Below are 21,483 nucleotides of genomic sequence, written 5' to 3' on the forward strand. Positions count from 1 at the left end.
AAGACGGAAGTTCTGATCTTTGGCAACAACAGCAACACATGAAACGACTCATGTTGGTATTCAGACCTAGGACCCACACCCACTCCCTTCGACCTTGCCAGAAACCTCTGAATCATCATTGACAGCAAGCTCACTATGAAATCACAGATCAATGCCATCTCCTTAGCCTGCTTCCTCACTGTGCCCATGCTACATAAGATCTACCCCTAGACACGAGATGCACCATGACACTGGCCCTCATCACCAGCTGACTGGACTACGTCAACGCCCAATACCTAGGAATTGATGCACACCTTGTACAGAGATTTCAGACCATACAGAATGCCGCAGCAAGACTCATCCTCTGCCTTCCCGATGAACCCACATCCCACCCCACCTCAGAAAACTCCACTGGCTCCCCATACAAAAGAGATGCCAATTCAAGCTGCTAGCCCACACACACAAGGCTCTACACAACCAAGGATCTGCATACACCACCTGAACTTTCACCAACCGTCAAGAAGACTATGCTATGCTTCCCTTTCACTTGCCCATATTCCCCGCATCTAACGAAGCAGAAGTGGAGGGCCCTCCTTCTCCCACAACACTGCAAAGACCTGGAACAGCCTCCCCACGCACTTCCAGGCCATCACCTAACTTCCGGAATTCCGAATGCCCTCAAAACCTGGCTGTTCAAATAACCTGCAAGCGCCTGGATACCCTATCGTGGTGATTATCCACAGTTTATGAATCCTGATTGATTGATTGATTGACCTAAACACAATCCAGAAGATGCAGACAGTGAGTGGCGGATGGTGGAAGCGAAGAAAAACATCATACCCTGCTGGTACCCCTCCTACCATTTCCCACTAGTACTTCCTTGTCACACTTGCTCTTTGGGGAATTCTAAAGGAATCGTTAGGCCTTCTCATACTGAAAGAGAACTCTGTGTGTGCTTGGAATAAATGTGACTGTGCAGCTAGAAAATAAGAATATCTATTCACCTTGATTTTATTTTTATAAAAGCATTATTGCATGTGAATTGGTACAAAACTGTTCTCCGATACTCTGTTGTTTCAGCCTGTCTGCTATCTTTTTCTGCTCTAAACTAACCTTTCCTCTCTTTTCTTTCTGTCCCTGGGGCAGGTTTCTCCTATAACACTCTGCAGTGTGCCAAGGAACTTTACCACTGTCTCTTAACCAGGCTCACTAAGCCATGTGAGTTCACTAGCCTCCAAATTAGCCTTCATTACCGTTGTAAGTAAAATGCCTGTATAGTAAGCAGACACCACAGTGAATACTGAATACAAGTTGAATTCCATGAAATACATGACATGTTATGATGTATGTTACATTATTGGCCTTTATATGATTTTTCTTCCCAACATCCGATTGTGTGGTGATAGTCTCCATTCTTTCTGTGGAGGACATAACAGTATTTACCTTTGCCCCTGATTCTGATTTTCCACCATTGATCTGTGTCACAAAAACTGCAGCAGGCGTACTGTAAGAGATAGGGCTCCTCTTCACGTGATGCCATAGTCTAATAACAAATCCTTCTCTGTTTTTATCCTTGTGTAGAAACCGTACGCATGTCAGATCCAGGGATGTGCCAAGCGATACACCGACCCAAGTTCCTTGAGAAAACACGTGAAGGCACATTCCTGCAAAGATCAACAGGCCAGGAAAAAGGTAAGTGCCCACCAGGGCCAGTGTGCTGCTGATAAATATCACGTGACCAGGAGGACATGTAGAAATGTATCCAATATCTAAAGCAAACATGCTTGTTGCAGCAGCTGATATTGCTTCTATCACTACTTCATGAAATCCATGTTCATTGGATATCTTCACAAGTGATTAAATATTTTCACCCACAGCGGAATCATCCTGAAGCGTGATCGTCCTCTTGTTGTAGGCTCGCTTGAAGCACTGGCAGCCATTTTGAAAGCTAGACAAAGTGAAAGAGAACGCAGCTTTGATTGAGCAGTCAAGAAAGCTCTGTAATTGTGTGAGGCTACTGCAACTGAAGTAGTGTTTAATTTTAGAGGCAGATAGCCATAAAAATAAGTCTATTTGCTGCATCAAAATGACTGACAATGTGAAGTGTTTACTTTTGAAACTTGCGACCACCGTGCTCAGTAATGAGCTCATACAAAATTATTTATGTCACCGTAGTTTGTGCATCCTGAGTACATACATGACATTTGTATTTTTACATTTATGAACAATTATTTGCCATAGTGGTATTGAGTCATGTTGGTAGATGGCATGTCAGTCGCCCCCTTCAAAGAACTTCCAAACAAGGAAACCGAAAAAGGGCATTTCCAAACTGTTAAAAGAAAAATGTCACAGTATTAGGCTGCTGCAACAATTTATAAAAACGTGTGACAACTAATAAAACAGAACTTATCTCAGAAGTCATGTAGCAAACTTACTGACCAACAAAGACTGCAAAGTGGCACCCGCAGTGAAATGTATGGTAGACTTGCTGAAAAAAAATGAAGGTTGTTATCATAGTTGATGGGAATAAAGCGGTTCCTCTCCAATCATCTTTCTTTTGTGTTGTTAAGATCGTTTAGTGTATTGTAGAACTGCCACAATGGTAATCAAAATCCTGGCTAAATGAAATTGTTGGCTCATTTAGCCAGTCTAATTACAATGCTTCTGGAATCCACCACCTGCACATAGCTGAAATAATACACCGGTAGCATAACTGAATGTAAAAACTTTCCAAAAATATATGATTCTGCAGGGCTCAGGGGTATTCTAAGAAAACAATGGTTCCGTCAGAAGACCTCATATGCCTATTCTCTTTCGGCATCACTAATCATCATGCACAAGTTATGATTTATAATCTTATTAAATAATTTTAGTTATATTGAACCAAATCCAAAAAATAAATCTCTCAATGATTATATCGCTCTTGATTCAGTGAATTGCGCAGTGAACATGACTTAAGTGAATAATGGTGCACTAAGTGTTGTAATGAAAAGAACACCATCTGATTTATTCAGCTCCTAGGCCCAAACACCTATTGCTAGATGGTGGGTTATATTTTGGAACAGTTAATGAATCACCGGTGTTCCATGCACCCTAAAAACAAGGTGGATTTAAATCTGAGGCCAATCAATCCATAAAAAACTAAATAATTGATTCAACTTCTTTTTTGACACTCGGTGCTGCCAATCAGCCAGTCCTGATGAAGACCCCATACAAATAATATTTTGGGGTTGAATCATCAACTCTCTAACATGTAGACTGTCATTAATTGCTAGTCAAATTGTACTCCAAATGTGAGTGAAGTTTGAAAAATTGATTGTGAATACATCTACATAGTTTATGTTCTCTTTTTTCACTGCACCTGTCATATATTCATTGAGAGATTTAGAGTTGTTTTTTTTATTTTGTTCAATGCAAATTTTGTTACATTTGGTTACAAATCATAACTTGTGCATGATGATTGAGGGAACATAGGTGTAGGACTTCCTCCGAGGTAACCACTGTTTTCTTACACTATTGATTACAAGGTTCCCTGGAATACAGGGTTGCCCCGGATATTTTTCTAGGGCTGAGAGGTAGGCATGAAAATGAGCTTACTCAAGATGGACATGTCAAGAGCTGTAGACTTAGTTCACATTTTTACAGTTAGGACCGCTCCCTGAGCAGCTGGTTATCTTTCAGAATGTGGATCCATTTGATGAGGCACCAGAGATGGAGTGGAGTGCAGAACATTTCCTAATATAGTACAGAATTTGAAAAGAATGGGGCACTGCTCCCACTAATTGTCACAGTTCGTTTATTTATTTATTTATGTATGTATTTATTTATTTATTTGTGTGTTTATTTAGCAAAAACTGCTGCATACAATACTGGGGAAACCTCGGGGGCACATTTGGTAGTGGAAAGAGGTAGGTAAGAATAGGTTCATAGCCCTGTTGTTAGAGGGACTGTCAGAGATTTGAAGATGAAGGCTTGGGTTAGTCATTGATGTCAATGAGCTGTTGAAGGCTGACGTTTGACCTATGAATCTGACTAGCAGTATAACTTGGTTCAGTGGGGATGGGCATATGGATTATCAAATGTGACAGGCATCTATAAGTCATTTTGACAAAGTGTTTTTAATGGGTATCAGTGTCTGAATTTGAGATAATAAGTTCCAAGTCTCAGGGGGACTGGCAAATAGTTCCATGGGATTGAGGGATTATTTCACTGGATTTATTGAAATGTATCAGTCAAATGGGTGATAGATTTTTATTAGCAGACAATAGGCTTCACGATTCGAGGGCATGAAATTACCAATTTGGAGAGACAGTTTTATGAACAAAGTAAAGGATTTTGAAGCTTGTTCTTTTTTCAATAGGAAGCCAATGAAGAGATTTTAAAGCTAGTGAAATACGGTTCTGGCATTTTGGGCCAAACAGGAGGTAGTTGAGCATCCTCCTTCTAAGCACTGCAGTTTTGCAATTGATTTCTTTTGGAGGTCATTGTAAAGAACACTGAAGCACTCAAGAGAGGTTATGACCGCGGTGAGGATTAGAGAGGGTTTATGAGATACATTGAGTAATGGAAGGATGTCTAGACATGTATAACATTGTCATCACTAATTGGAGAACTGTATCTGCCCAGGAGGGCAGCATTGATGCAAACATGGGAGAACACATGAAGAAAGGGTGAAGGGCAGAGGTTGAATTAGGACTGTCAGGTGCTATGGTAAAGTAGTAGCTAGATGGGACCGTCTTCCACCAGGGTACAGAATGCATGGGGTATTTCAGTGGAATGAAGCAATTAATGTTGGCTCAAAATGAGGAGAGAAAAAACATGGTTACCACTTGCATTTTTAAATGAAGGCGGGCTTTTTGAAACAGTTGTTTAAGCCCAATCTATGTTCTGATTCCGTGGTGGTGTACCCTGGAGCTCTTAGAGGAATTGAAGCTGCTATTTGGTCACAGATGTCAGAAAGACATTTTGGAATGCCTGAAATGCTTGCAAGATACATTTGATCTAACTCTTGTGGACATTGAAAGCATGAAGCGAGTACCATAGAGGCACAGCTGCTCCTGAAGGAGACTTCAGATATAGTGACCCAAAGAAATGAAGGAGTCTGTTTAAAGTAGAAAGCAGATGAGTTGGAGGACACTACTTCCTATGTATATGATCTGTCATTGACTTCTATGGACATAGAGCATTAGGTAGAAGGGAACTCATCCAGTACAAAAACTATGCTTAAGACATTTTGTACAGTGCAAAACACATGCAAAGTTGGAAAAATAAGGAGAAATTCAAATAATTCCTTGAGGAAGGCAAATCCCTGTCCACAAATGTTAGTAGGTAGGAATTCCAGTCAAAACTCATGGGTGGTTGCACGGAAATGACCTTGTACTACTCATGGAATGCCACATGTTGTAAAGTAGAGCAAAATAATACATTGAGCAACTTTGAATTAGTTTGGGGAACTTTAAACAAAAATCAAGGTTTGTGTTGGAGAGTAAACCCCATTCCAACTGCTGGGTTTGCATCATTTCTGTAATGCAAACAGAGGACAAAGCATTAGTAGACCTGGGCCAATATGAATACGTAACTAAGCTTCATGTTCTAATTTTAAGCCTTCATTTGTCCAATTCTTTTAGATTGTTCTATGGGATTATTAGTAATTATTATTAACATCGTTTTTATATATTGTGTGAATTTTTAATTTGCTTCACGAGCTAGAGGAAAGAATGAGGAAGAGAATGTGACATCCTTATCATTCGTAAAGAAATGCCAGAAAGGAAGTAGTGTTTGTTAAATCTATCCCCATCAGTAAATATTCTAATTGTTTTCTATTTTGGGATGTTTTTACATAATTATTCGAAAAGAAAAAAAAATCAAACACCCAGTGACATAATATGCTTTTAAAATATGCCTTTACTTAACAAGCATTGACAAAGCAGTCATGTTAAATTGTATTTAATGACAAAGTTTTCAAAAATCATCACTAACACACATAGTTGCAGCATGGTCTACAGTAGTGCGATATTCCTTATAACAGATGACGGCAACAGCAGTACAAGGTACAGACACACTCATACTCGCAAATATACACGAGGCACAAAAGAAGTAGTAGCAGTGAACAGTAGCTGTCGGTGGTTGGAGTAGCTGCCGGGCGGTGACGTGGGGAGGGGGAGGGGCAGGGTGGGGGGGTAGTAATTTATGGATTATGGAGGATTACAGGTAAGTAAACATATAAATAAATAAAAAGATTTTCGTTGCGCGCACTACATAACCAAATGCATGCAGTGCACGCAACGAAATTCGTTTTATTTATTTATATGTTTACTTACCTCTAATCCTCCGTAACCCATAGATTACTACACCCCACCCTGCCCCTCCCCCTCCCCACATCACCGCCCGGCAGCTACTCCCACCACCGACCGTTACTGGCAGTGAATACTCCCTCTTACACATAGACCACATACAAAAAATACTACAGCAGCACCAGGTCTTTGTTACATACAGAGAATGACATTGCAGACAGCTGCAGTGCCTGATTCCAAACACTCCAAGAACAATTGCAGCTGCAAGACAATCTTCTCTTACAAGCATAGGTCAATAAAGGCAGAGGCAGCAGCAGCACCAGGCACACTCACAGTGTGGATGTGTGGTGATATGCATGTGACATTGCATGAGTGTCCATCTTTGTATTTATGTAGGTGAGCTTGTGTGTGCGTTGCGCTCGTTTGTGAAAGTGTGGGGTGTTTTATGTGTCTGATGGTGAGGTGTGTGTTTTGTTGTGGTCATGTGATGACGTGTGCATGTGAAATGTGTGATATGATGAGAGGAGTTTGTGATGGTTTGTGTGATGGTGTATGTTGGTGTGTGTTTCTGTGATGATGCGGTGTGAGGCCGTATGTATTAGTGAATATGTGTGTTTCTCCGTGAGATGATGAATGTGTATGACGGAGTAATGGTGAGTTTTGGTCTTTTAATGTGTGCTAGGATCACAATATGGTTGTTATAATCAATGTGAGGTGATGTGGTAATAGTGTTTTGTTGTGATGCAGTGTGTGTTATGGGACATGTGTGTAATGCTGCAGTGGTGTTTGTTCTGATGGTTTGTGTAGGTCAGATGTGCATGTTTGGTATTATGGTGTGTATGTGTGAGAGAGAGTGTGCGTGTTTGTATAATGTTGAGTGAAAGATAAAGTAGTTTGTGAGAAATGTTTTTTGCATCTGTAAAATGGTGTGTGTTTGATATGCATATGATGGGTCTGTGTGTGTGTGTCGGTGTGTGAGAGAGAGAGAAAGAGGTGGTGTATTAATGCATTGATGGTGTGTTTGGTGTGATGGTATGTCTCATAGTGTGACCATGAAGATGTGTGCTATGCTGTTATTGAGTGTTTGGGATCATATGTGTGTGTGATGGGTGTGCATGTGTGTGCATGTAGAGTGGTTATTTGTTAGGGTGGGGTGGTTTCTCTAATAATATTGGTTGATGTAGTGATACGGAAGTATGTGCCTGTACACATTAGTGACTCTGATGCCGTGGGTGTGCAATGGTTTTATGATGTGAGTGATGGTGTGATGGTGTGTTGGTATGATGGTGCATGCACAATAGTGTGTGAGATTCTGTGTGATGGACGATATTTGTATGTGTGTTAGAGATTGAGAGATTGTTTCATTTTTTATTTATTTTAATTTTACAGAGATTTATATAGCACAAACTGTACCCGAATAGGGTATCGGAGCGCTTTAGATAGCACCAGTTGCATTACATGAGGACTCATTCAATTTTTGTTAGGCACCGGGAGATTAAGTGATTTGCCCAGAATCACAGGATGTTCAGCGGCATTGCCGAGACTGGAACCCCGTTCCCCAGATTCTACCACCCTGGCCATTAGGCCAACTCTTCCCTGATGCATGTATGTAATAGTGCAGCGGTGCGTTTTGGTATTTATGATTATTTGTGTTAGTATGATGTGTGTAGCATCATAGATTGTGTGAAATGGTGCTTGTGATGATGCTTTTGTTGTGATAGAGAATATGTGTTTGTGATGGTGCATTTGTGGCATGGAGATGTGGTGTGGCTTGGTCTGATGCTTGGTGTTGGTGTGAAGGAGGTGTGTATGTATTGATGTGATGATGTGGGTTTTGATATTGGTAGCGTGTGTGCAAGAGGAAACAAGTTTCTTAGTTTTCATGGGGCCCATGAGAGATTGCATGAAGTTTGAGAGATGGTTTAAATAAGAAATGTTGTGTGTTTGTGTTTGCAGGATGTGTGTTTGATAGATCCCTGTGCATGTCTGTATGTCTGAGAGGGAGTATGTGATGGTTCATATTGGTGTAGTGGTGTCTATGCGTGATGATGTCATGAAGACGTGTGGACTATGTTATGATTGGGTTTCTGTGATCATATGTATGAGTGAGGCTCTGTGTGGTGGTAGTATCTGTGTGTGCTATGATCAGTGCTTAATTTGTATTAGAATGAGTGCTAGTGCCCAAACCTCTGCTCAGAAATCTGTGGATGGTGCAATGAAATGTCAGAGCAATAAATACCAAGGCTGAATGGTCCTGAATCCACCTCATGCCTCTTCAATTACCTGTCAGACACTCCCCACCCCCCTATCTCACTCTGAAAAGCTCCTGCTGTCTCCCTTCGTGATGGTTTTTCCGTCTTTATTTTCCTCCATCTTTCCGCTTTGTTTGTTTTTCCATTTCTTGCTCCCGTTAAATGTAAGATGCAGAAATAAGTGCCGGTCCTTAAAAATAAGTGCTGATGGCCCACACCAGAAACCGCCTGCTCAAATTAAGAACTGGCTATAACAGTTGTTGTGGTATGTTGGGGTGATGATGCATTTGTGAGCATTTGATGAGTGATTATGTGTGATGATTCCTCTCTCTGAGTTATTAGATTGGCTGCATTGAGCAATTGCCTTGATGCAAATCAATGCATCACTGTCTACCTAGTCAGGAATGTAATACTTTGCCCCCAAGCAGTCACCCATGGAAAGTAATACCCTTCTGTAGTGTCTAATCCCTTTGGCAAAGTAGTTTGTTACAAGCCAGGCCAACTGAGATACACCAGTTTGTATGAAGACAATCACAAAATGGCCACAATCTTCTCCAGAAAGGCTTGTAGTGATAAGACTGATGTAGCTGCTCGCTTCTGTGCCTCCTCCACCATCTTGTTAAAACATCACAGCAAAGTATCAATCCCTAGTCGTTGTCTCACTAGACATTAATTTTTCAAAAGAAAATACAGCAATAGAAGGCTCTTTTCTCCCTCCAGTTGGCATTGGCGGCCGGCATGAATCTGGGGTGGTGGGGCAAAGGCGAGAGGGTAAGGGGATGTAAAAAATAGAAAAATAGACTTACCACCTTGCCACTCACCTCCCACGTCGTCTCCTCTCTGTCGACCGACCAGGAAGCAGTCAGGCTCCCCTGAGCCAATCACAACGCTGTAATGCAGTGTTGTGATTGGCTCCCCTAAAATAATCACAACAGCGCTGCAATGCAGCGTTGTGATTGGTCTGAGCGATGTAATTCCGCGCTCAGATGAGGACTGGGGTCCTGGGCATGATCACCCAGGCTGTAATGCAGCCTGGGTGGAGAACATACTAAGTGAACATGAATGTTTGGTCTGCCCGAGATGTATAGCCAAAGCGCCTTGTGCACTTAAGTGTGCCCACCACTCCTCCCCTGCTCTGTGAGCAGAGCAGCCCCTCCACCCTGCTGCCGCAGCCGGAAGGAACACATAAAATGCTAATAACATCAAGTAATTATCATTTTATGTTTGCTTTTCTTCCCTGCTGCAATGCAGAGGGGCAACACTCCTCCGCCTTAGCTGAGGAGCCACCACTACCAGATGCGCAGGTTCACTTTGCCACAATGCTCAACCAATGGCCGTTAGTTCTTTGCAGTGACAACTTTATTAGGCCAGAACAAATAACTGCTTCATTTTAGCTGTCAAAGGGATGTTTTGAAGTTCCTACAACCTTCATGCTTTTGGCACATATATTCTTCTTCCTTCTCATCCATGCGACCATCAGTTTATGAAATTTCAACAAGCACTTTAATGTCTTCTGCAGTTCAGAAAGGAGCATCAGTCGCCCTTGTTCATGCAACCCTACATTTCCTAATAACACTGTAGCAGTGCCCCACAACTGGTATTTTAACAAAAATGAGTGTCAATCAATTTTCAAGATTTTCCAATTCTTCTGTTTATTTTTTCTAGTATAAAAATTCCAATGGGTACAGCACAAAACAGCCAGCGCGTTTCGTCCAAAGACTGGACTTCTTCAGGGCTTAATTATGTGTATTGTCATAATCATGAAAATGCCAATGGCCATTCAACATTCACTCATTGGCACATTTAATTTTCCTATGTCCATATTTAATAAGAACTTTCGGGCCAATCAGCCCGAGATCGCTGCTGTATTGAACAGCAAGGAGCCACAAAGGTCCTCCTCTCACTTCCAATGTGATGCTATAATAAAAAAACACTACATATCCACCTAATAGGATTCACCATCCAAGGACATCCTTCTTCAATGTACATAACCCTAACTCGTATCCCAGGGCTCCCATCCTGGTTCAGCGCTCTCTTACTAGGGAAGGCTCATGCTTTTCGAATGCTTATATACAAATGCATACATACCATTAAGTGCTAAAACAGATAACACATATCATAATAGCTATGTTTAATTCACAGTGCTTTGCATATGATTTTGAGATTATATTTGGACTCTATCATTGAGGAAATCAAAACAAATTCTTACTCTAAAAAAATGTCATTTATCAACAATATTCAGAAATGTCAAATAGGATAAACAAAATTGTTAAAGTGGCAATGATTTTATATTATTGTGACTCTATTCAAATGTACTGATGATAAAGATTGTTTATTTTGTATTCACATTATTTCGGATTAGATGTTTTATTCTTTTTTTTACCACAGTCTGTTTTTTAATGAGAAGAGCTTCCTCCCCAATACGACACATAGAATTCCTTTCATTTCTTTATTTACCGAGTTTTTGTTAATCCACTAATACGTCCCTATCATTAACAGTCGTTTTCCTTTTTTCACTTCCAGTGCTATTCAACCCATCCCCCACTAATACCTTTTACAATAATTCAGCATGAAAAAAAGCTAATTTGCGTTTTCCTCTAGGAGTTCTTCATAGTATTTTTCGCCTAAAATATCACATCACATGGGTTTTTTATTAACTCTGTTTTTATGTTATTGCATTTGATATTTATAATAACAATAAATAATAATAAAGACATTTATAAAGCGCATGGTTACGCCATCTCGGCGTGTCCCCGCGCTAAGTGAGAGGAAGGTCAGACACGCATCAGCGGGCCAATTGTACTATGCAGTGAACAAGTATGTTTTCAGCAGCTTTCTAAATTTAGCTTCCGAGATTTCTTTCCGCGTGCTGACTGGGACCCGTAGGAACGTGTTTATTTTCCTTATGTAAGTTTTTTGTTTAGCGCACTACGGCTTTGCAGCAACTGCAGAGCACTTACGGGGGTTTGGGGGAGTGTAGATGATAACTTGTTGCGTACAGGCATGTCTTTTAATCTCACGGGTACCTTTAGTCATTCCGAGGCTTTTTAAACAGACATCACTTCAGATCCGGCGCAGCACTTCTGAAAACGTAGCATGCATCCATGCTTGTGTCAGGGGAATACATAGCAAGCAGCAATGCTCTTATGCTGCACGTGCAGGATCCTGAAGAGATGAGGGGGTGAAACTGGAGAAAGCATGAACTCGGCGCAGCAGGAAGGGAAGATTTGTCATTAACTTACCTTATAGTTTATCCAATTTGGAAAATAAAGTTATTCATTTTTATTGTTGGTAGACCGTAGCTGCTTAAACGTTCTTTGTAATAGTTAATTTACAGCCTTCCCTCCCATGTGATATGTTTCCTGGTAGTACTGACACACACTGTATTAAATGATAAACATTGTACGCTCAGACTAGAAGTATTTATGGCTTTAATTAAAGTCTAAAATTGGCACAGGGTCAAAAAGCGCCCTTTGCAAAATTGTGAATTCATCAGAAACAGCCATAAAAATTCCAAAGTGGTAAAGCTGCAGAGAAGTTAATACCTGCAACCCTGGGGAACCCAGGAGCTGAAAGGGTTGAAACCTTCTACTGTCACACTCTATTAGTCACGGATTTGTTTAATATGGTCTCCATCTAATCTCCTTTTAAAAGTACCCCAAGACACTCAAGGGCAATATTTTATTTCCGAAATTTCTGGCTCCATTTAGTTTTCATTGGCTTGGTTGCTATTGGTGGGAGTCTATAACTAAAGTAATATCATAGGAGTGATACCATCTCCGATCTCCATGAGACTTTGGGGGCCGATTTTATGGATATAGGCGGATGATCCCTCAGCAAGCCACTACCACCCCACCCCTCCGTTGCAGTTTGTAGCGATCAAGGTGAGAAAATATAAATAGGAATCTGGATTTAGATATGTTCCTTCTGTCATCCATCAAGCCTTAAAAATGGTACCATTGCATAATTCCCGAAGTTTATCTGCTCATGGCCTTCTACATCATATAAATCGATTGATGTCCATGCAGCAGAATTCATCAAAGATGAAAAGATAATCCCAACCAAAGCAGGAGGGTACCGCCTTCCATACAGAGTATCAGAATTTGGCGGAGGGAGTAACTAGCGTAAATCACTGTAGCGTAATCATGTGGAATGAACCAAAAATGCCACGAGGTCACGCAGAATTATGCGAGAAGAGTGATTCTGCATTTAGAACTATTTTTTTAACACAAACAATGCCCTCACGTGTTCAAAACTGTTGCAGGGATGTATAATGCACTAAGAAATAGCTCTATTTGCACAGAACATGAATAGTGTGCAGATGCTCATGCTCACTAAATGTGCATTATCGGTAGGATTTCCCCCAACACACTCCTAGCATTGAGTACCATTTTCTTAGCACAAAATGGCCAGGGTGGTCGAATCTGGGGAACGGGGTTCGAGTCTCGGCAATGACGCTGAACATCCTGTGATTCTGGGCAAATCAAGTAATCTCCCCGTGCCTAACAAAAATTGAATGAGTCCTCATGTAATGCAACTAGTGCTATGTAAAGCACTCTGATACCCGATTCGGGTGTAGTTCGTGCTATAGAAAAGTCTGTAAAATTAAAATAAATTAAAAATGAAAAAATCTCTCAATCTCTAACACACATACAAATATCGTCCATCACACAGCATCTCACACACTATTGTGCATGCACCATCATACCAACATACCCTCACTCACATCATAAAACCATTGCACACCCACAGCATCAGAGTCACTAATGTGTACAGGCACATAGTTCCATAACACAACATCAACCGATATTATGAGAGAAACCATCCCACCCTAACAAATGACCACTCTACATGCACACACATACACACCCACCACACACACATATGATCCCAATACATCTTATGGTCACACCATGAGACATACCATCACACCAAACACACCATCAATGCATTAACACACCACCTCTTTCTCTCTCTCTCACACACCGACACACACACAGACCCATCATATGCATATCAAACACAAACCATTTTACAGATGCAAAAACCATTTCTCACAAACCACTTTATCTTTCACTCAACATTATACTAACATGCACACTCTCTCTCACACATACACACCATAATACCAAACATGCACATCTGACCTACACAAACCATCAGAACAAACACCACGGCAGCATTACACACATGTCCCATAACACACACTGCATCATAACAAAACACTATTAACCACATCATCTCACACTGATTATAACAACCATATTGTGATCCTAGCACACATCAAAAGACCAAAACTCACCATTACTCCGTCATACACATTCATCATCTCACGGAGAAACACACATATTCACTAATACATACAGACTCACACCGCATCATCACACAAACACACACACACACCACATACACCATCATACAAACAAAACAACACAAACTCCTCTCATCATATCACACATTTCACATGCACACGTCATCACATGACCACAACAAAACACACACCTCACCATGAGACACATAAGACACCCCACACTTTCACAAACTAGCACACCGCACACACAAGCTCACATACATAAATTCAAAGATGGACACTCATGCAATGTCATATGCATATCACCACACATCCACACTGTGAGTGTGCCTGTGCTGCTGCTGCCTCTGCCTTTACTGACCTATCCTTGTAAGAGAAGACTGTCTTGCAACTGCAATTGTTCTTGGAGTGTGAGGAATCCGGCACTGCAGCTGTCTGCAATGTCATTCTCTGTATGTAACAAAGACCTGGTGCTGCTGTAGTATATTTTGTATGTAGTCTATGTGTAAGAGGGAGTATTCACTGCCAGTAATGGTTGGTGGTGGGAGTAGCTGCCGGGTTATGACGTGGGGAGGGGGAGGGGCAGGGTGGGGAGTAGTACTCTATGGATTACGGAGGATTAGAGGTAAGTAAACATATAAATAAATAAAACGAATTTCGTTGCGTGCACCGCATCGCATTTGGGGATGCAGTGCGCGCAATGATTTTTTTTAATGTATTTATATGTTAATTTACATGTAATCCTGCATAATCCAGAGTTTACTACCCCCCACCTTTGCCCCTCCCCTACCCCACATCACCGCCCACCAGCTACTCCCACCACCGACCGCTACTGTTCACTGTTACTACTTCTTTTGTGCCTGGTGTATATTTGCGAATATGAGTGTGTCTATACCTTGTACTGCTGTTGCCGTCATCTGTTATAAGGAATCTTGCACTGCTGTAGACCATGCTGCAACTGTGTGTTAGTGATGATTTCTGAAAACTTTGTCATTAAATACAAGTTAACATGACTGCTTTGTCAATGCTGACCCTGACCCTTACGCCAACATAACAATTTACCGCCTCTGCGATGTGCTTGTGATGCTGACCTTTTGTGTGGGAGAATTGCACCATTTTCACCTAGGCACTTATGTGATTTGCAGCTTCAGAGAAAGAATACCACTGAAGAGACTGTCAGATCTGTCAGCCCTACAGTATTTCACGAGGTTCTTTTCAGAACTGCCTCTAACACCTATGTCATTTTCGTCCATTGTTTTGAACAATTGTGCTTAAAAATAATTTTTTTAGCTCATTTTTAAAGATAATTGCTAGGGATCGACCAAACTGTGCTTGCTCATTTGCCTTGCAATTTCATGCTGACACTAAAATATTTTCTGTTTTACAAATTTTATATGAGATTTTATTTCCCTGCATTTGCTATCCTGTCATTTTTTTGCATCTCTGGGATTGATGCAAGCATTGTTCTTTATAATGGACTTTAAATCAACTATATATAATTTTGAAAAATATAGATATACAAATAAACTCCCGTAAAATTTGCAGAAGCACATCTTAGGTGGTTCAGAAGTTGTACTATCAATTGATGCCTTCTGAATTATGCCTTTCTCCTGTGATTTTGTAGTTGTGTAAACATTTCATCTCCTACCGCCATTTGCTATATTTCGAATATGGCATGGTTATCTATAGAATCACAGACATATGGCAGCAGGTAATCTCAGCCTTCAGCACTAAACCTGCCTGCAACCAATAAGTATCGCTCCAGTCACCTATGGGAGTTTTAGGGGACCACAGTGAAGCCTGACGTGTACCCCCATTGTGCTTCCTTTGCTACAGGGTGACATGTCTCATCTGATCTAGTTATTTTTCACATTGAAAGGATTCTAAGAGCATTGTGGAAACAATGGGACACCACCCTACAGGAGACTCTTGAAGGATCTCAGTAACTTGGTCACTCTATCAGGAGCCAAGAGGATTTATCTATCTCCACTGCCACAAACCTCTCCCTGAGACTTTGAAGAAAGAAACTGGCTCTTCAAAAACCTTTCTACGCTTTCTCATACATGTGGACCAAGCCTATCCCAGACCTCCCAGTGCAATGATTGCTTTCGGGATTCTTTTTCTAAGAGATGGTCCAATCCTTTCTGTGCCATCAACAATTTTTATGAACTACTTTTACTAGCCCCCACTGCCACCACCCATGACAAAAGACACCACCTACATCTCATCATCCCCAAGGTCATCACGTGCATGCTTCTGAGCCCCACCCTCTTTCTTGGTCTAACCTTCCAATCAGCTCATCCCACCTACACTCCTTTTTTTCAGCCCAAAAAAGAAATTTTAAATCACAACAACCACCTCCTAGCACATCTTCATATGCAAATCAGTTTATTCATATCTCAACAACATACTCTCCTACACCACCCACATTATTATTCCTCTCCATTTTATATGACAGAGCCTTTAAAAGGGCTTCTCTTTCCATCCCAGCAACACATACCACTCGTAGTATAATGCAGTATTAAGTGAGGGCCCCATAAAATATCACAAATGCAGCGCCTAATTTTAACTGGAGGTCGCCGTTTGGGCTCAGTGGCTCTCATTTTTGGAAACAGGCACATATTTTTCCTCGCCAGACCTTGACAGATGGCAACAGAGTGAAAAACACACAAAGTGATAAGAAGGAGGAAGAGAAAGACAGAAACCATGACAAAGAAAAACAGCAGGGTCCTTCAAAAGTGAGATTAATGGGGAGGGAATGTTTGGTGATGGATGAAAGAGGCATGACGTGGAATCAAAACTACACAGCCTTGGTACTCGGCACCCCAACATTCAATAATGCCAACCGCAGGCTTCTCAGCCAAACTTTGGGCCCAGGTAAAAATTCTGTTACATATTTATGCACTTATGTAAAAATACCTTGTGCTGTGTGTGATTCTTAGGGTATAGGAAACATATGAACCTAGAAAACGTATCTCGAAAAGGCAGAAGGCGAAACAGCCCTGCTCTCCGCTGTCAAACCTTCCTTTCCTTTGGTTGACAATTGGCTTCCTCGATTGTCATGCAAAGATAAGGGGCCGGCATCCCTGCTTAAATCAAATCAGGTCGGGGGTGGGGTGGGGTGGGTAAATATAAATACAGTTCAAATAAAACAAAACCGGGTGACCCATAGTTCTTTTATCACATAATACCTCCTAATATACCAGGAGGAATGACCAAATAACTTGACCATGAATACACATATTTTGTTCCATACATTAGATAAAACAATTTATATAAAATAATATACACACGTATATACTGACTTTTTTGTCAAGTATATCAAATAACTATACACAAAGTTGATACACAAGCATTGAACTTCCTAAAAACGCATGCTAGTCGCCATTTAATATCTCATATCTCCAGAATGTGTCCACTTGCTTCCGACCCTGACGGATAACGTTTCCGAACAGTTGTAATCCTCTCCACACACAACCGAGCTGAAATCATCACGCGGCGCATCTGTAAACACCTGATTTCTTGACTCCTTGTGACCTGCTTGTTCGCACTCTCATTATTCTATTTGAGGCGCATTTAAAATATTTCATTAGTGCACGGAGAGGTGCCTGAAAGGGCCTGGGGTCAGCGAGCCGTGCCCATGGCAACCAGCGAGCCATTCTGCAGAATAACATGCCGCAAAGAGTAAGTGTCTTTAATCCGCAGCGTTAATCCCCTCACTTCCTGTTCTCAAAATGAAATATAAATCAGGCGCCATGGAGCGCAGCGTTTTTTTCTGTAAAGGGATGTTGGCGAAAGAGGATTAGTAATGGACAGAAGTGTTTAGGAATGTAATTACACAATTTGTTGTTAAACTTTTTGGAGCCACAAGGGACTGGCTCCTTTCAGCGCGGTCAATGGCTCCAGGAGCAGCTCTGTGAAGGAGAAGGAGCTTTGAAAGTGACTCTAGTCCCTGCCCTTGTCTGATGTCGCATGTCTGAGTTAGTGGCAGGGGTGCGCGGCACTGTAGGTGGTTTTCAGCCATTAACCTTTGGTTCCGGGACAGCGTGCTGCCTGGCTTGAAGCGCTTCGACACATTGTCATGAGTAGTAAGCGCTACACAAATGCAATTACAGTACAGTTCTAGTTTTTTTCACCCCAAAATAACTGCCTCTAATTCTTGCAAACATTATGAACACGTCACACTGGTCCTCCCCTCCGTAAAATTGCTCCTGATTGAGAAAAGATACTGAAACTTAACCTCTGCCAGGTCTTTCCCATGGTCAAAAGCAAATTACCGCCTGCGTATGCAGTGATTCAAGAAAAGAGGCTTCCCCGCTTGAGCCTTCTCAGACTGTGTCCTTAGTTCTGGGTCTCTATTTTTTTAAACAATATTTTATACGTTTTCCTAAAAAATAAAATAAAAAAAGAAGAAAAACAATACCCATTTGGCAGGTTGTAGAAGGAACTAGAGTAAAATCTATGAGAGATTTCTGTCCAAGCAGGGCAAGTTATGCAGAACACATTATTACCATCCCAGGTGGGGCTAACTCTAATGTTGTACAATTGCTCAACGGGAACCTACCGAAAATATGAAGGTCTCATATGTGAGAAATATTCCCTTGTCAAACAATGGGCAAAGAGGGTATTTTTTTCGAAGTAGGAACAATCTTAGCTTCTCTTTAGTGTACCTGGACAGAGCATGTGTCAGAGGTATGTACTTACACCACTGCGTACTTGACCATTCGTATTCCTCCTTGAGACTTGCGACTTTCTTGAAACTCTGTCATTGACAAATGATGATCAAGTTTCAAAATGCTGACCACATCCCATTTTCTCCTTCCAGTCAATTCACTAACTTCCAGAGAGGCAGGAGGAGCGTCGCCGCTCTGCTATGTGAGCAGGTCAAAAAGGAAAAATAAAATGATAATAACGCACTGTTATTATCATTCTATTTTTCCTTTGTTGCTCAGCTGGTTAGGGGTGGGGCTTGACTTTCACAGCGGAGCAGGGGGAGGAGTGAGGAGCACTCTCTTAAGTGCGCATGACGGTTTGGCCGGCCGTCTTGGACCAGCCAACAGTCATGCACATTTGGCATGTTCTCTACCTGGCTGTATTGCACAGCCTGGGTAGAGAACATGCCCAGCCTCCCAGTCCCTGTCTGAGACCTAAATCAAGGTGCTCAGACCAATCACAATGCTGCTATCAGCAGCGTCGTGATTGGCTAGGGGAGTCTGGAAGCCTGGGAGCCTCCTGTTTCTGCCCCTGGAGTCCTGAAAGCAGGCGAAGGGCACCGAGGGGAAGAGGCTGGAAGGCAAGTAGGTGATTTTTCTATTTTTTCCATTCCTTCCCCTGCGACTCGCCCCTCCTGCCGTTAAGTAGCAGCAGTCACTGCTAACCTCTTTCCGAACTGCACACTCCCGCAGCAGGGTATCACAAGTGATATTCCCCCTTCATCCCACTGGAGTATGGGCCACCCTTCAGGCTTTCAGTACTGCCAGAGTGGGATCAAGCAAAGCCTTAATAACTTTACTTGCTGATAATCTTTAATATATTTTGCTGCCCACTGCCTATCTATCCCAATTTAGAGACACTGTTGTTCACTACTATTAGATAGACGCCCAATAATTTGTGCATACCTGGCAGGGCCCTATTATTTACCCCCTCTGTGCACAGCTGCCACTGAGATTCCCGCTTCCAACATACGATGCAAAGCTTTGCATCCAGTGTGGCAAAGAAATCATTTGGGATCCAGATTGGTGCAGTCTGTAGGACATAAAAAAAATCTGGGCTGGAAAATGATCCTACTAGAGACACCATGCCCAGTAAGGACAATGGCAGCCCCTTTCAGTAGACCACAACACCCCTTAACTTTGTCAGAGTTGACAACAGATTTTCTTCAATGAAGACTTCTGTACACCTGGTGACACAGAGTCCCAAGTATGAAAAAACCACGAGTGGAAACCCTTTGTGGGTAGTCTAAGCAGCCAGAGACACTCAGATGATAAGAGGAAACATTGTCAATTTTACTCAATTTATTCTGGACAAAGAATACAGGCCAAATAACAAGAATTTAGAAATGTCTCTCTAAAGAGTATTCTGGGTACGTCAGTTAGAGGAGCAGATCATCAGCATATATAGAAATTGGGTCTTCCCAGTAGCTGAACCATCTAAGGACCCTTATCAAGGGAGACCCTTTCCACCACATGCAAGTGGTTCAAGCGCATAATCGAATATGATCGTGGACAAGTTATGAAACTCTGCTCATCTCCATTAGAACGCTTACCTCTCTTCACCTATACTTTTTTTTAAATTACACTTGCTCCGGAAATGCCTTGATACACGATATCCTTGTTTTCTATTACTGAAAATAATCCAAACTCTTTTATGCCATTCTTCATAATTTATTGCATAAAATAGTTTTTGGACTTATAATGTAGTGATACTGCAAGCTCTCCTTTTATCCTGCCAATCTGCCTTGAAAAATCTTTTAAACTCAAATCATCTGTTATACATTGCGTTATGAACTGTAAATAATACTGTAAATATGACTGCGAGGCGCTCTGACGTCTGCTCTCGGTGTTGCTCATGCCAATATAAACGTTCAAAACTCAAAATAAATTAAAATATAATAAGCAAATCTATCGTCTACTGATTTCAGCTCTCCTGTATTTCTCTGACTTCCAAAAGAAGCTGTATTTTGTCAATTTCTATCTAAAGCAAAGAAATAGGCCCAAGTATAGAAGGGCAGATTGATCTAAAAGTGACACTCCAGTTTTGTCAAGCAGTGGGACTAAATATATGGACATGGTAATGTGCATCTGTGCAGTGCGTCCACTAGCTCTACAGAGGTGGTAGGGTATTGACATGTAGGCTGCTACAACATGGGGGAAAACGGGCACTTCTAGCCTTATGTTTCCAAATATATGTCTGTACAAAGCTCATGAGGTTTAGTGCTGTGGCTGAAACACCAGAACTCCCCGAATGCAGGGCCGTCCTAACATCATTATAGGCCCACGGGCAAAGCAGTGCACTGGGCCCTACCTACACAACCACTCACAGGAATAAAAATGTTTAACGGAAAATGTGTGTAAAATTCTGTTCTGCATGGGACCCCTATGCTCGTGGCCCCCCTGGCAACTGCCCAGTGAGCCCATGTGTTAAGACGGCACTGCCTGACTGTAGCCCTCATTGCATGGAACCAAGTGGCACTGATGCACTGAACACAGCAGCACAGCGCTGTTCCAACGTTGTGCTTTCCTATTACAAATTATTTTCAGGTGTAATAATTCCCCAATGGCTTCCACATGAAGGCTCAACCTCCCAGATTGGATTGATTTGTTCAAAAAATGCCTAGGACTACAAGCATTTCATCCCATTGACATGGGAAACACCCGTTACAACGGAAGCATTACATCGCGCTTCCATCGCAACGCGACTAGGACATCGCAGCAGGCTTCAGAACGCATGCAATTACGACGCATGCTATAACATCGCATTGACCATTACGTCGCTAGCGATTACATAGCATCTACATGGATGGCGCTAAAGCGACTTCATGGGGGGAATTAATAAGAAGTGAAAATGCATGGCCCCGACTTCAACTTGAAAGGCGGTGACATGGGGGTCATTAATAATAAGTGAAAATGCATTTCATGGGGGTAATTAA

General features: G+C 41.7%; 1 protein-coding gene across 1 annotated transcript in view; it reads left to right on the forward strand.

Moving 5' to 3' along the window:
• Positions 1–21,483, forward strand: part of GLIS3 (GLIS family zinc finger 3) — a 1,035,169-nt gene that overhangs the window by 772,716 nt on the left and 240,970 nt on the right. Inside the window, exon 6 of the mRNA XM_078677400.1 lies at positions 1,561–1,671. Coding sequence (XP_078533526.1) covers positions 1,561–1,671 — 111 coding nt within the window. The remainder of the gene's footprint in view (positions 1–1,560; positions 1,672–21,483) is intronic.

The sequence above is a fragment of the Lissotriton helveticus genome, chromosome 2_1 (genome assembly GCF_964261635.1).
Source record: "Lissotriton helveticus chromosome 2_1, aLisHel1.1, whole genome shotgun sequence".
Lineage (NCBI taxonomy): Eukaryota > Metazoa > Chordata > Amphibia > Caudata > Salamandridae > Lissotriton > Lissotriton helveticus.